Raw genomic sequence first — 16,045 nt, 5'->3', positions numbered from 1 at the left:
ATAATCTAAATATAAAAAGTATTGTAATGTATTATAATATAAAAAGTATTACACAAATCTACTCTTGCAATCCCTATCAATTGTACTTTGGTCATATTTTTAAAAAATGACATTTTTGGTTACAAAGTACATAAAAGTGCCCATAGTCTAAGAATCACCCATATACTAATGACTTGTGTTGTTCAGTTACATGTATTGACAGTATTTGGTTATCCCCAGTATCAAGTAAAGACAGACAGGGAGAGTCAGCATCCGTGCTACCTGTCATAGATCTTTGAGGAAACATGAGAAACCTCACACCATCAGAGTAGGATGAAAGACAGTTCAGTTGTTCGTCTGATCCAACCAGTTCTGTTCTGGGGCTTCAATTTGGCAATGATGGGTTAAACTGGCAAACAAATGTATAATTACCTAAACAAGTTGAACATCTTAGACAACTATCTAGCTAGCCAAACGTTTGAAGTAGGTAACACTATGATGACACGTGCCTGCCCTATTAGTGTTCTAGTAGACCTACCATTCCTATATGAAACCCCAGAAGCTGGTTGTTGAGACAGTTGCTTTGCTGTTTATATTGTGTTGTGTTTAACTTACTCACTTTCTTACTAACCCTAAAGTAACCTCATTCTCTAACTCAAAGTAGCTAACTTGAAAAATAATGCAAAATGCACTTTTGACTTTGAGATATCTGATCAGTTTGTGATCTCTGCTGATTATAACACACTTTTTTGTTTTTTAAAAGATTGTCCTAGAAGACTCCACTCCTGTTCAGCTCTATGAGGTTGAGTGCTCCTGTGTGGCTGGCAGAGCCTTAATCATAATGTTGCATTACTGTATCAGACTGTACAAAACATGTGTTTGTGTGAAAATCAATGTAAATAGTTCTCTTTAAGAAATGCACATGTATGTACATAAACAACAAACCTATACAAGGTACCTTTTGTTATTATGAATTCAGTGTTAGTAGTTATTAGATTACATTAAATTTTATTGTCATTTAGCAGAGTACAGGTACAGAGCCAATGAAATGCAGTTGACATCCAACCAGAAGTGCAAAGAAGCATTAAAGTACTGTTGAGTACTGTATTATGTGCAGTTATGTGGACTAGTTATCTACAAACTCATAACTCATACAAAATGTCAAACGTTGCATCACAATGTTACAATTATAGGAGCCATGTTATTGTTGAGTGTGGTATGACAGCTTGTGTCTTTGTATAATAAATGTCTGAATTAATTTGTGTTCCTCCTGGCAGTGTAAAAGACAATAAATGACATGTAAACATTGTCAATATTTCAGACAATTTTCCGAAAGGTATATCACAAGATACAAAAAAACAAGCAGCATAGTAAATTACAAAATATATAAGCAGTATATGGAAGCTCAGAGAGAAAAATACAGTCCTTGGCGCTGGTAAACAAAAATTGTTCCACTCAAAAAGACATGGCACAGCTCCTTGAACAAGTTTTCGGCGTCCTGTGGTTATGATGAAATCTTCTAGCTTAAAATGTCGACTGCATACCCGGGTGTTATCGGTAGGAGTGAAGTTCTCGCGTCTTATCTTGACTAGCCACTGAGCTCGTACCTCAGGCTGATGCGGAAAACGATGAAAACTTCAGAATTATACCTCGATGAAACGGCACATCGAGGAACACTACAATGTAATTTAGAGTTGCCAATTTGATACTGATATGTAAGACGTTTCTTATTTACTGTTAACATTTTACATACGGTACTCACTGATAGCTTGCCACTCACTCTTCCACAACATCTACATTGGAAATACCGGTAGTAACCTAAACCGGAAGTCCCCCCGCCCACCACGCAGATTTCGAACGTTCGTCGCGTCACCTGTGCACATAGGATACATTTTTTGTATCTTGTGATATACCTTTCGGAAAATTGTCTGAAATATTGACAATGTTTACATGTCATTTATTGTCTTTTACACTGCCAGGAGGAACACAAATTAATTCAGACATTTATTATACAAAGACACAAGCTGTCATACTACACTCAACAATAACATGGCTCCTATAATTGTAACATTGTGATGCAACGTTTGACATTTTGTATGAGTTATGAGTTTGTAGATAACTAGTCCACATAACTGCACATAATACAGTACTCAACAGTACTTTAATGCTTCTTTGCACTTCTGGTTGGATGTCAACTGCATTTCATTGGCTCTGTACCTGTACTCTGCTAAATGACAATAAAATTTAATGTAATCTAATAACTACTAACACTGAATTCATAATAACAAAAGGTACCTTGTATAGGTTTGTTGTTTATGTACATACATGTGCATTTCTTAAAGAGAACTATTTACATTGATTTTCACACAAACACATGTTTTGTACAGTCTGATACAGTAATGCAACATTATGATTAAGGCTCTGCCAGCCACACAGGAGCACTCAACCTCATAGAGCTGAACAGGAGTGGAGTCTTCTAGGACAATCTTTTAAAAAACAAAAAAGTGTGTTATAATCAGCAGAGATCACAAACTGATCAGATATCTCAAAGTCAAAAGTGCATTTTGCATTATTTTTCAAGTTAGCTACTTTGAGTTAGAGAATGAGGTTACTTTAGGGTTAGTAAGAAAGTGAGTAAGTTAAACACAACACAATATAAACAGCAAAGCAACTGTCTCAACAACCAGCTTCTGGGGTTTCATATAGGAATGGTAGGTCTACTAGAACACTAATAGGGCAGGCACGTGTCATCATAGTGTTACCTACTTCAAACGTTTGGCTAGCTAGATAGTTGTCTAAGATGTTCAACTTGTTTAGGTAATTATACATTTGTTTGCCAGTTTAACCCATCATTGCCAAATTGAAGCCCCAGAACAGAACTGGTTGGATCAGACGAACAACTGAACTGTCTTTCATCCTACTCTGATGGTGTGAGGTTTCTCATGTTTCCTCAAAGATCTATGACAGGTAGCACGGATGCTGACTCTCCCTGTCTGTCTTTACTTGATACTGGGGATAACCAAATACTGTCAATACATGTAACTGAACAACACAAGTCATTAGTATATGGGTGATTCTTAGACTATGGGCACTTTTATGTACTTTGTAACCAAAAATGTCATTTTTTAAAAATATGACCAAAGTACAATTGATAGGGATTGCAAGAGTAGATTTGTGTAATACTTTTTATATTATAATACATTACAATACTTTTTATATTTAGATTATAATATTATTTTTATTTCTAAATTATACTTTTATATTAATTGATTTCATTTAGATGAATGAAAATTTCAATTTTGTTGCATCATTTATTGCTTATATTTTTGCCTTGCCATAAGTTGTGTCAGTTATTTACACGCACTGTAACCGTTCATCTGTGAGACAAATCAGTTGTATACATCAAACTCAGCACTACACTAAAAACAGTTGTGGTTATGTTTAATGGCTTTGTGAATTGAGTTTACTGAGTGTGATGAGTTTAATTGTTTTTCTAATAAACATCTCCACTGTTTCTCTACATTCACGTTAATTCATTGTAATTTCCATCACCACCCTCATCTTTAAAAAATATTTAAAAAGTTCTCATCACACATTAAAAATGTATCCACAATTTACTGAGATCATGCTCTACTTAATATAAAAATGCAAGTCATTTATTTTCTAATAAGCTCTTGCCCAAACCAGTATTACATTTCAGAGTGTGACAGGTGTACTGTTCACCGTTTGGTCCTTAGGGCAGTTAATTTATCTCATTGACAAATGTATAATTATTGTACATTGTGGAAAAACTGATAAAACTAGTTACAAAAATGATCCTAGACAATTCTTGACTGACATAAGTTATTCTGTTTTTAAATAACAGCATTGAGATGTGGTGGAAATGACATTTCACTGCTGTTATCTAAAAACAGAATAACTCATTCTTAGTTATGAGACTAACACAGTCTCATAACTTCTCTTGTAATCTAAGTTTGTCCTCTTACAGACCTTAAAACTAGACAAATAATTTAAACTTATGAGACGGTGTTACGTGACTTTTGAACAAGTTTTTTTATTCAACTTCACAAGCCTAAAAGTGCCCCTTGTTGAAGAAACGCCCATACATTTATTCAATGTCAGATAGTAAAATGAACATATAATAAACCACATGTGACCAACAACTAAAATTAATCGTTTAATAAGTATTTTGTAAAGGTTACTTTCTAGCCTAACGTCACCTAGCATCATCGCTAACGTTAGGGCTACAGCTAGCTAAAGACATAGCATAACTTACCTTCATAATTGTCAATGAATGAAGAGACGTACATCTTGAAACCCTTTTCCCTCTTGCTCTTGGGAGCCGATGATGACGCTTGAATTATTCGGTGTACGTCATTTATCGTTATCCTTGGCAGATGTTGAAGGGATCTGGTGTAGAAAGCCATGTTTATCTGGTCCTAGTCTTACCTGACAGTTACCGGCGTCATCGATGAACCTAACGTAGCGTTAGACCGGAAATACCATCGCCCACCAGTGACGTCTGACAATCATGGAACGTTCGTAAAATCAACTAGCCAATAAGGAGATTCCCGTAAAAGACATCTGCTTTTGTATGCAGGAGACTGCAATGCACTAAGTTTTGGAACAGACCTATTGTTTCTACAAATATGTTTTACCAAATACAAAACCAAAAAAAGTTTAAAATGTCTCTGCAAGTAACAAAATAATTTGTAAAAATAAAATATGACTACTACTAACATCATTAATAAGTGATGGAATTTAAAGCTAGTGAGCTACATTCATAGACAGCATTTTAGTGTGTCAAAGCAGTCCTGTTCTACAATGGGCAAAAATGCTGTCTAAGTAGGCGGCTCACTATAGGTTTGAGAAGCATTAAGCTGCCAGAGACCCAGTCTTGCGTAGCCTGATTTCCACAGCAAAGGTCTGGGGTCTATCTCAGCTAACGTTGGCAAAGAACCGCCCACTTTGGCATGAAAAACAATTTAACGTACATATAAAGCGACCAGTCATAGCCGGTGTTGTCATAACGTGATGTATATGGGCGGGATTATCGGAGACATACCATAATAAAAGATCGGCATCTAAAAATAATAATAATTTCGCGCGAGTCTCAGCAAACACAGACAGTTAGTACACTGTGGGCGTGCTGTCTGAGGCTGACTACAGATTAGAGGTCTGCACGGCCTTATGAAACCGTACCCAAGACCAGCCCTACACGGTCAGAGCGATACCGTAAACGTTCGTTAGGCCTGTTTATTTTATTTTTTTCATTTATTACGAACCCGACCCAAAGTACTACTTGAAAAACTGACGCGAACCCGTTGGCTTCACGGGTCCCGTTGGGCCCGGGACGGCTAGCAGACCTCTACTACAGAGACCCTTTCCATAACCCGTACCTTGCGTGGCAGTATCGCCCCCTTTTGGAGTAGACCCAGCCCCTTCTGTAGTAACCCCGCTCCTTATTTGGTACCCCGCCCACTTTTGTGTTCCGCCCTCCTACATGTCGTAAGTGTGCGTCAGCTGAGCTCTTTGGTGGCGCCGCTGTTCGTGGATCAGACTCACAAACACAGCACTGTTATGGCAGCCAGGAAACGGGCAGCCATTTTATAATCCGCAGCCTGTATGTTACATTTACAACGTAAACGACTATATTCCGACTTCTAATGATGGGTCAGTGTGGGATCACGTCGTCTAAGACCGTCTTGGTATTTCTGAACCTGATATTTTGGGTAAGATTTTGGTGTTTAAGGCTGAATTTGGGAGTGCGTCAGTGTTATCAGATGAATGGACACAGTCAGTATGCATTATTATTACTAAACGCTGTCCTTTATACTTCTTATGCATTTCTAAAATAGAGATGTTAAATGCACACTTTTTTTATATGGTCATATGTCAATTGTTGTATGGGTTGTTATTAAAAAGTTGCTCAGTTTATGCGCATTGCAATGTTTTTTTTTTTTGTATTTGTATTTAATTGTATTTTTTATTTTATTTGCTTTATATGCGCTGCTGTGTTTAAATGTCCAGTCATTTCCTTTTGTTTCCTATAGCCGCAGAATAGGTCGGGGGCGTTCAGTGTGAAAGCATTCTTGGCTTAGGTAGACGCAACGCATACGTTCTTTTTAACATGACTCGGCGTCTAAAAAACGCGTTCGGCGCGTGTACATATTGAAAAACAGCGCAGACACACGCAAAAACACGTTCAGATTTTACACTGAAAAAAATAAAACGCTTAAACCACTACGAAAATCACCAACAGCTTGGAAAAGTGCTCATTGTTCATGATATTTGGCTTTTGACAGAACTGGGGCAAAGTTTTTAGAATATCAGACTGCAGTTGAGCGGTGCAATCTCTAGAAATAGCCTACTACGCCACACACCGGCTTTCCTTTCTGGTGCATTTGATTAATCTCTTTGACCTGTGAAGTTTAAAGTCTGCTTTTGATCGACCGATATCTTACACTTCTTCACTATTCTCTATAGGAATTAGGCTTATTTGTTAAAGGGAAAGTTCATCATTTACGCACGCTCATGCCATCCCAGTTTGGATGACTTTCTTCTGCTGAACACAAAGATTTTTTAGAATATTTTAGCTCTGTAGTTCCATACATAGCAAGTGAATGGTGGCCAGAACTTTGAAGCACCAAAAAGCATATAAAGGCAGCTAAAAAGTAGTCCAAATCACTTAAATGGTTAAATCCATGTCTTTAGAATTGGTATGCTAGTTGTGGGTGAGAAACAACAATATTTATGTAGATTTTGACTCTAAATCTCATATTTCACTTTCACATTATGCTTTTGTCTTTGGCAATTCACATTTGTTTTGCATATCAGCACCTACTGGGCAGAGAGGAGAATTTATAGTAAAAAAAAAAAAAGTACTTAAGTAGTAAATTATTTCTAATCCACACCTATCACATCACTTCTGAAGACCACTGGAATCTTATGGAATACTTCTATATTGCCTTTATGTGCTTTTTGGACCTTCAGAGTTCTGGTCACCATTCACTTGCATTGTGTGGACCTACAGAACTGAGATATTCTTATATAAATCTTAGTTTGTGTTGAGCCGAAGAAAGCCGTACACATCTGGGATATCATGAGGGGTGAGTAAATTATTAATTAAAATCTTAGGTGGACTATCCCTTTAAATCTCCATATAAAAACCAGTTACACTACATTCAGTGGGTCTAACTATAAGTCTTCTGAAGAATCTTCTGAAACAAATCTCCCCAAATGCCAAAATGTATCATCTTTCTGTGTTGTGACCTTTTAGTGTTGGCTTGTCGGTTAACATTCCCAAACTTTAAATACCTTTCACGATGTTCTTTTTTTTTGTGCTCTGTGTGTCATTAATTATACCGGCAAAGTGCTTATTTCTATTGAAAGCCAAAATTAATTTGTGTTTAATTTGTGTCATAATGCTTACTGAACATTATTTTCTTTGATGCTAATGTCTTCATTTGATTTTGGTTTTTGGTAGGTTGACTGCATCAAATCAATCCAATAACTGAATTAGGATCATATTTCACTCACATAATGATATTGACAGAACTATTTACTCAACAGCATTTTACCTTTTTGAATAACTGACCCTGTCCATTTGCTCCTCATAGGCGGCTGCCGGCATCCTGTGCTATGTTGGAGCCTACGTGTTTATCACGTATGATGACTATGACCATTTCTTTGAGGATGTGTACACCCTGATACCAGCTGTTGTCATTATCGCTGTTGGTGCTCTCTTGTTCATTATTGGACTCATTGGATGCTGCGCCACTATTCGAGAGAGCCACTGCGGTCTTGCCACGGTTCGTGAACTATTAGATTACTGACTTGTCGTATGCATGGCACCCTGGTATGGTGTTTCCCTTAAGGATGGTTTGAAATGAGACTCAAGTTATGGTTAATTTACAATCAGTGGTTAAAGGTGAAGTGTGTCATTCGTTTTGTTATTTTGTTTAATGTTAATTTGCTTTCTTTAATTCTGGGGGTTGTTCAAGAAACCTGTTTGAAAACAGTCATTATTTTTATTGACACTGAAATAACACACTTCATCTTTTATAAACTATGGTTAGCATTGTGTCTATGTTGACAGCACTTGTTCTCTCATTTCTCTTACAGTTTGTCGTCATTCTTATGTTGGTGTTTGTGACTGAGGTGGTAGTGGTGGTGCTTGGCTATATTTACAGAGCGAAGGTGAGTTGTGCATTTAAAGAATGTCTATTTGCTAAATGAGGAGTGACCACATCTCTCTTGTTTTATATAAAAGCTGCTCTCACTTTACGAAACCTTTCAATTGCTTTGAAAGGTGAACAATGCATTCATTATGCAATGTAATACCTGTCCCTCATTGTACTCAGGCTGCACTAATTGTATGACAATGTTGTCTGTGGCATGTAGATTATAAAAATGCATCTCCTTCATCATAAAGAAAAGGGATTTTGTGATTAAGGGTGGATTTGTTTCTAGGTTGAAGATGATGTCAATCATTCCATTCAGAAAGTGTATAATAAATACAACGGAACCAACACAGATGCTCCTAGCCGTGCTATTGACTATGTGCAGAGACAGGTGAGACTGGTTAAAGAGGTGAATTTACTTAAAAAACATTCATGAGGTTATAAATTGATGAATTTGTCTCGAATAGAAAAATACAGTAAAATCTAAGCATGGGATTTATCAATTCTTGTTCTGATTCTGATTTCATCAGATCTGTTAATGATTCTTTAAGTAATTGAGGAAAAAAGAATTGACAATTTTAAGAAAACAATTCTTATTGCATTCACTGCCCTTGGAAATTATGAGAATATTTTAGATTTCAACAGAAAAGTAATAACTAATAACAATAAATAAAGTAAATCCACGTTTTGTATTTTTTTCTTTGTGGAGTGGTATATAGGCAAATTATTGGCAAGAAACAATTAACCACCCGCTTGAAAGTTGATTGTGGATTTACATGCACATCCGACAGTAAAAAAGATGCATGCTAATCATCATGACAGTGGTTGTCATGAATACTTTTTTGTTTAATAAATTTTTTCAACCAAAGCGTATTAGTGTGGACATTGCCATAGTGTTCTGTCTGCATCTTCGGAAGAATGCGTTCCAGAACTATTATCCTAACCGAATGTCATAAATCCTTCCCAACCCTTGTAAAATTCTCATATTGCCCACTGTACTCTATGTAAAGCTCCATTGCTGCGGAATAGCCAACTACTCGGACTGGAAGAATACGCGTTGGTTCAAGGAGTCTCGGAACAACAGTGTACCGCAGAGCTGTTGCAAACCCAATGTGAGCAACTGCACTGGCTCCCTCACCCGCCCTGGAGACCTCTACCCTGAGGTGAGACGTTGTGTGTGTGGTTTTGAGTTACCTATGATGCGAAGAATGCCAGCATGTGACATTAATCTTATATTGAATCTTTTTAGGGATGTGAAGCCCTGGTTGTGGAGAAACTGAAAGAGATTATGATGTACGTCATCTGGGCTGCGCTTACGTTTGCTGCAATTCAGGTATGCCAACTATTCTGATGCATTTAAGACTAGTGGTCAACCGATATATAGCTGAGGCCGATATTCTGACCTTTTAATTATCGGCAGATAAACTTTCCTGTTTGGCCGATATTTTTTTTTTATTTTTATTTTTTTATTTATTTATTTTTTCTTGAGGGCGCAGAAAATCGCCTGCTTGCATGTGAAGCGGCTGAGAAATGTATACAACCAGTCATAGTTCATTTTGTTGTTCCGTGCATCGCATTACTACAATAATAGAACGGTGTGCAACAGTCTCATTTAACGGTCCGCATATTTGAGCTTATTATGTTAGTGCTCACATGTTTTATTCTCCCTCTCTCCTCAATAGTTCCCTGTAAATTTTAACTGTCTTTTCTAATGATAAAAGGCAAATATCAATAAAACTTCTATTATATATAGTTTGCAAATATGCAGACATTTGTTTAAACCGATCTAATTCACAAACCTCAGCGTTTTCTTCCCGCCGAGCGCTCCTCTAACATCTTCCTCTGAAGCGCATATTCTATCAACCAGAATCAAAATTTCAGGATCAAATGTTCCTCTGATTCACAAATCATGATGGTCAGTGGTCACAATCCAAGTAGGCCATCCAGGCAGTTTAAACTGTCAGAAGATTTCTGCTGCTCGCTGGATCCGCACGAGAGCATTAGTGCAACCAAAATCATTCTAACAAGTCAGTCCACTGTCGACCATGTTTGGAATGCTCTTGGGAGGCTATTTCCAGTCATGACAATGTAGCTCCTATCTACTTGAATGGAGAAAGACTGAAATCTCCAAAATGGTTTGTCAAGATTATGATCAAAGAACATATTTCAAATCAGCAGTAAATTCTGACAACACTGGTCATAAATGGTGTTTCTTTACCTCAGATTACGCAAAAAGTTTCCCAGCTTTTATAGCTAATGAGTTGATTGGCAGATTATGTCTGTATTTAAAAGGTGATTGGCTCTTTTACCTGTAAGGCTGGACTTCTTGTCTACATCTGTTGACTGTTGGGCACGAGAGCTTCTTGGATGAGCGTTCCAATTTCTCCCATTCATGTTAATAGAAGTGGCCCATCTCTGCTAAATAGACTCTTGTGCAACTTCATGGTAAAACCGCTTCATGTGTGCTATAAGTAAATGTCTTATTCACAACGCACAGTATGTACAATTGGTTTGATTTGGTATTTTTTGAGTAAATTCGATTTGCTAACGTGGACGTGCCATCCATGGTTGCTGGACTACAGTGTGTGTACTGTTATTTCCTTCGTAATATATTAACAATTTCTTCATGTGCAAATAAATTACTAAACTGCTGTCAACCAAATATATACAATATTTGTTTTGATAATTTTTTACAAAGTTTTGTGAAGTACTAAATAATAGTTTCTTTTTTTTTTTTAGCAATTTTATTTTTGTTCTTTATTAGATTAAATTGTGTGATTATATCACCATTGTATCAGCCTATTGGCCACCCTTTTCTCTGTATATTGGCATCGGCTATTAAAAAAACCCATATCCGTCGACCTCTACTTAAGACATTATCTTTATCACTTTATTAACTGTGCAAATTAAAATTGGGAATTAATGGAATTTCTCTGTATGAATCTTGGAATATTTTTCATTCAGTCTGCTAAAAAAAGACAGACATGTAACTGAAAATACATTATGTAGGCTGTGTGAAAGATGCATATACACAATATATCATCCATTGATGGCTCGAGTAAAATCTTTTTACCTTATATGATAATGATTTGGGTTGAATTCAATGGAGTTGAACTATTTTTGCTCTGTGGTGCTGTTGAAGTTTGAGCAGCCTTCAGAGACTGCGAGTCCATGCTTTGCATGTACCTTCATAGAAAATAATTATTTCGAATTTTAGAATGCACCATGTCGATTGCCAGACACGTCCGGTGTCCGACCCCCTTTAATTTACCATTTTACACTTTACCAAAGTTGTGTTGAAAAATATGTTTGAAAAGACTATTGTGCAACGGGTAGCCCTATTTATATATAAAAAAATAATATATATATTAGGGCTGTCAATTTAACGTGTTAATTCGGTGCGATTCATTTGATTAAAAATAACACGTTAAAAAAATTTACGCAATTAATCGCAATGCCCCCGGACCGTAATAAAGATTCCTGAGAAATGCAAGCTTGTAGTACCACCTGTGTACTCTTATGGCAGTAAGTGAAACTTCAGCTGTATGGGCAATGCGCAGTTTATACTGTGAAAAAACATCCCTTCAGCAGACAGCACAACACAAACATGCTTTACGTTCTTGTGTTCAAAACACAAGATGGAGCCTAAATTCGAACTAAGGGATCTCAAGATGTGTTCTAAGTATTAAACTATATTTAACTTGACACAGTGACCTAAAAATTTTTGTTTATGACGCAACGCACCCGAGATGCTACACAGGTGTACACTGACTGGTCCTTAAACAAGCCCTCATAATAAATCTCCAACTGATTGACAAATTCACTTGTGAAATGGATTGATGTGAACTGTATGCCAATGATTGACTTATGATCAATAATATGGTAGTAAACAATACATTGTATTCTAAACTCGCTTTTTGTATTGTCTTATCAATGATTAACTCTTCTGCCACATGAATGTAATGCATTTTAATTATCTGAATATTTTTTATTTTATATATACATACATGCATACATACACAAGATAACTGTATAATTTCATCACTATCTATTGAATTATTGTTATATGAGGGGCTTTCTCTGCAAATATTTGTATATGCGACTAATTAATCGGGACACCATGTAATTAATTTGATTAAATTATAATCGAGTGACAGCCCTTTTTTATATATATATATATATATATATTGATAATATTCCAATTATCGATGCGTGAAAAAGGCATCAATCCCAAGCCTAGCTGTCAATTTATCTTATACAAAAAGCTAAATTAATGTCTTTTTAGAAGTAAAAAAATAAATCCCTTTTGAGTTAGACTGTCTGGTTCTGACTCTTTATTGCAGGAGGTACAGTTATTTCAGCATTATTTGGTCATTGAGACGCTTACAGACTGCAAATCATAAAGGCTTACACAGCGGCCTCAGTGTCTCTCCCCATAAGCAGAGCTCTGGCACTAAAGCATTTAGGGAGTGTCAGACCATGCCTTTATAGGCCTGTAGCTGCTGAATCACTGACTTTGACATTTATACAGTTCCAAATACCCCCTGGGGTGTAAAGGCAAATAAAATGTGTTGGCAAGCCTGGAGCATGCCCGTGAATTTCAGATGGTTACTGACTCAGCCTGTCTGAATTAACAAGACAAGAAGCGGGGCAGTAGGTTAGGCTGTTCTTGGCAAACATGCATGAAGTAAAAGCAGCTGTTCTGCCGGACTGTTTGATTTGTTTTTACTGTAGTCTAGCTTTGTGTTTAAACTTTCAGGACAAATTTGTTGAATGAGCCTGTCTGAAGAACTTTAACAGAATCTACTTTAAGTAAATTTTCCAAAAATGTATGGGGTGGTGGGCACAAATATCTTGTCATGGTCCCCTGAATTAATTATCTGCCCTAACTACCAGCCAAAAGATGTTTTTTCATGGTAGTAATCAAAGCAGCCTTCTCTCTATATATTGGCATAGACAACTGAAAAATAACTCTGTTTTTCCTCTAGATGCTGGGAATGTTGTGTGCCTGTGTGGTGTTGTGTCGCAGAAGCCGGGATCCAGCCTATGAGCTACTCATTACTGGAGGAACGTATGCATGAAAAAACATACCAGACAGACTCCCTCTTTTCATTCACATACGCACACACACACACACACACACACACACACACACACACACACACACACACACACACACAGACACTGGGCTCAGGGTTCTGTCGGTGTGAGGTGGCACACTGGAAATGCCCTAATTTATCCCTCTTTCTACATGCGTTACACAGTTGCTCACAATGTACTGGTGACGGGTGAAGCAAACTGCATCCTATTTATTTATATTCTTCACTTATTACAAATACGTTTTAATTTAATGATGTTGTTTATTTCTCAAAGGTGTCGGGCCAAACTGCAAAATGGTGAACAACCAATTGTTAATCCCATTGAGGAGACATTAAAACACAAATTGCTAAACATTTTCTCTGTCATATGGAGTTTTTTTTAAAGAGCATTTTCGCTCGTGGCAAAAATATGCCTTTATTGTATGGAATGATATTTGGAATGTATGCTTTTCTCATTTGTTAGTTTGCACTGTGTACGGTTTAGTTATATATTAAAAATACCAAAATGGCTGGCGAAATATGTTTAGAGAAGATCCGCACGTGGTACGGCCCATCACCCATCACCAGTCTGCTGCTCAGGGAAAGTGGCAGTATGAGAGACAGATTTGGATTGACACAACATCAGGGTCCAATTGGATGGCTAAAGTGAACTATGGGGTTCGCATTGGTTTACATGTAAAGTGTAAAGATGTTTTGGGGTATAGTCTACATGCACTACCTACCATTTACTGACCCCCCCCCCCACACACACACACAACTTTTTCCATTGCACAAAGGGTGAACATTACTATTCTAGGAATATGTAGAAATAACAGTTATTTTGGATATTTAGAACAGGGTCATTAATGTATTATTTTAAATGAATGTAAATAGTTAAGAAGGAAAAATGATGAAAATAAGATTGTAATCTCGATCTTAAAATAAATGTTTCATAAGTTGACACCGGTTTAATTGTGTTTCATTTCACTTTAATGAATGGTTTTGGGCAGTCTGTTTTAGATTTAGAAACTTATTAACATCATAAACTGCAATTAATAATGTAAAAAAAATAATCAAGCCCCCTGACCATCCTTATGGAATTTTCCTACCAATAATTCCCCATTCCCCCTGGAATCTACACCCCTGTGTACATTGACCAGCAAAATTAACACAGATGGACAGAAGAATGTGTCATGAGAACAGCCCTGGCTGATTGATTGCTGTGGACTGTAGGCCAGTGATAGATTTCTGTTTAATGATATGGAAATAACACCAAACAATATATTGACATAGGGCTGCACGATTAATCATATTTTAACTGTGGTCATGATTTCTGCCTCCTACGATTAAGTAAGCATAATCACTTGTGATATTGATGTGAAAACTGCATTCACACTGCCAGCGACACGCAGCGACAAAACAACCTCGTCACATTCATTTTCAATGAGAGCTGGCAACACGAGCGATAACGACCGTTGGCAAACGGATGTGGGCGTGTCCAGCTATTTGACAACATTGAGAAATGTTTACGTTTATGCAAATGAAGAGCGACTTTCGGTGGCGACAGCCAATACGAGAGAAGATGTTAGAGCTCAAGTGATCCTAACATTTTAATAATAATATTAATTGTGAAGAAACCGTGCTGTTTAGAATCTCAATGCACACCACTAGCGACCTAACTGCCAGCCACTGGCGACATGCAGCGACAAAGTAGCTGGCAATGTGAACGCAGCTTTAGCAAGCAGAAAAAAATCAGCCCTGTAAGGTTGCAAAATGTTCATTTTGGCTGAGTCTAGGGATGATAATCCAAATCACAAGTCACAATCACAAATTATTTTTCGCCTCGACTGACCTATTGTGCTCTCTTTGGAAGTTCGCTACTGACCAATCAGTGTTTAGTTTTCAAGCACGCTTAGAAATATGGTGTCGAAGAAGTTAATGGCTTCTTCATAGCATAGTACCATTCAGCTTGACTGAACAAACAAAATGGCAGAGGAAGGTGAGGGGCATACATTAGTTCCTAAAAAGGTGTCATCCTCTGTTGTTGGGAAGTATTTGGGGTTTAGAGAAAGTGATGTTGACCCCGGTCAAAATCCTATGCAAGTCCTATGCAAAGCATGCTTCCATGTTCTATCAGCACCACAAGGTAACACAACAAACCTCATCAACCTCCTGAAAACCCAACATAAAATGTAATATAAAGAATGTTAAATGTAGAAAACAAAAAACATTAACCACACAAAATTCATGGCCTTCCACAACACAGACAACGGGGACATTGCTCAATGCATCACTGTATTCGCCTGGCTCACAATGACACGTAGAAATAACAGAGGCAACCACGTTTCATTAAGCCAAGGATATGTGCCCAATAAACAACGAAGGATTTAAAAAAATAATAATTATCGGCACACTTGACAAAAGGTACAAGATACCCTCACGCAACTATAAAGTTGCTCTGCCGGAGATGTATGCGAAATGTAAACTAAAAATAGAGAGAGAAATTTGCTGCCACAACCGACTTGTGGCCAAGTAGTACTGCAGAACTGTACCTGAGCCTGACTCAAGGGTGTAGATTTGGCTTGAATATTGGGGGTGGTCGTAGCAGCGTGAAGCATCTACATGTTTCCATTGATCATGGTATAAATAATGGGGAGGTTGTACTTGCTTGTATTGATTAGTACAAAACTACACCCCTGGCCTGATTATTCATTATATTGACAGCGAGTTTGAAATGAAGGGCAAATCTTTGCAAACTTCATTTTTCCCACAATACCATACAGCAGAATCTCAAAGGCAACGGGC

General features: G+C 37.2%; 1 protein-coding gene across 1 annotated transcript; it reads left to right on the top strand.

The window, feature by feature from the left end:
• The first annotated feature begins 5,512 nt into the window (after positions 1-5,512).
• Positions 5,513-14,193, top strand: LOC127661924 (tetraspanin-3). The gene is made up of 7 exons (XM_052152885.1): positions 5,513-5,711; positions 7,599-7,790; positions 8,104-8,178; positions 8,452-8,553; positions 9,173-9,325; positions 9,412-9,495; positions 13,151-14,193. The coding sequence occupies exons 1-7, from the start codon at positions 5,646-5,648 to the stop codon at positions 13,241-13,243; spliced, it is 765 nt and encodes a 254-aa protein (XP_052008845.1). The 5' UTR covers positions 5,513-5,645; the 3' UTR covers positions 13,244-14,193.
• The last annotated feature ends 1,852 nt before the right edge of the window (positions 14,194-16,045 follow it).

The sequence above is a fragment of the Xyrauchen texanus genome, chromosome 21 (genome assembly GCF_025860055.1).
Source record: "Xyrauchen texanus isolate HMW12.3.18 chromosome 21, RBS_HiC_50CHRs, whole genome shotgun sequence".
NCBI classification, from domain to species: Eukaryota; Metazoa; Chordata; class Actinopteri; order Cypriniformes; family Catostomidae; genus Xyrauchen; species Xyrauchen texanus.
Note: the sequence above shows the minus strand (reverse complement) of the source record. Positions and strands in the feature narration are given on the sequence as shown.

Excerpts from the sequence above, each read along its gene's own strand:
- LOC127661924 (XM_052152885.1), top strand. The coding sequence starts at position 5,646 with ATGATGGGTCAGTGTGGGATCACGTCGTCTAAGACCGTCTTGGTATTT. Across the intron at positions 8,554-9,172 it reads TTGACTATGTGCAGAGACAG|CTCCATTGCTGCGGAATAGC; the intron begins GTGAGACTGGTT and ends CTCTATGTAAAG. Across the intron at positions 9,496-13,150 it reads TTACGTTTGCTGCAATTCAG|ATGCTGGGAATGTTGTGTGC; the intron begins GTATGCCAACTA and ends TTTTTCCTCTAG.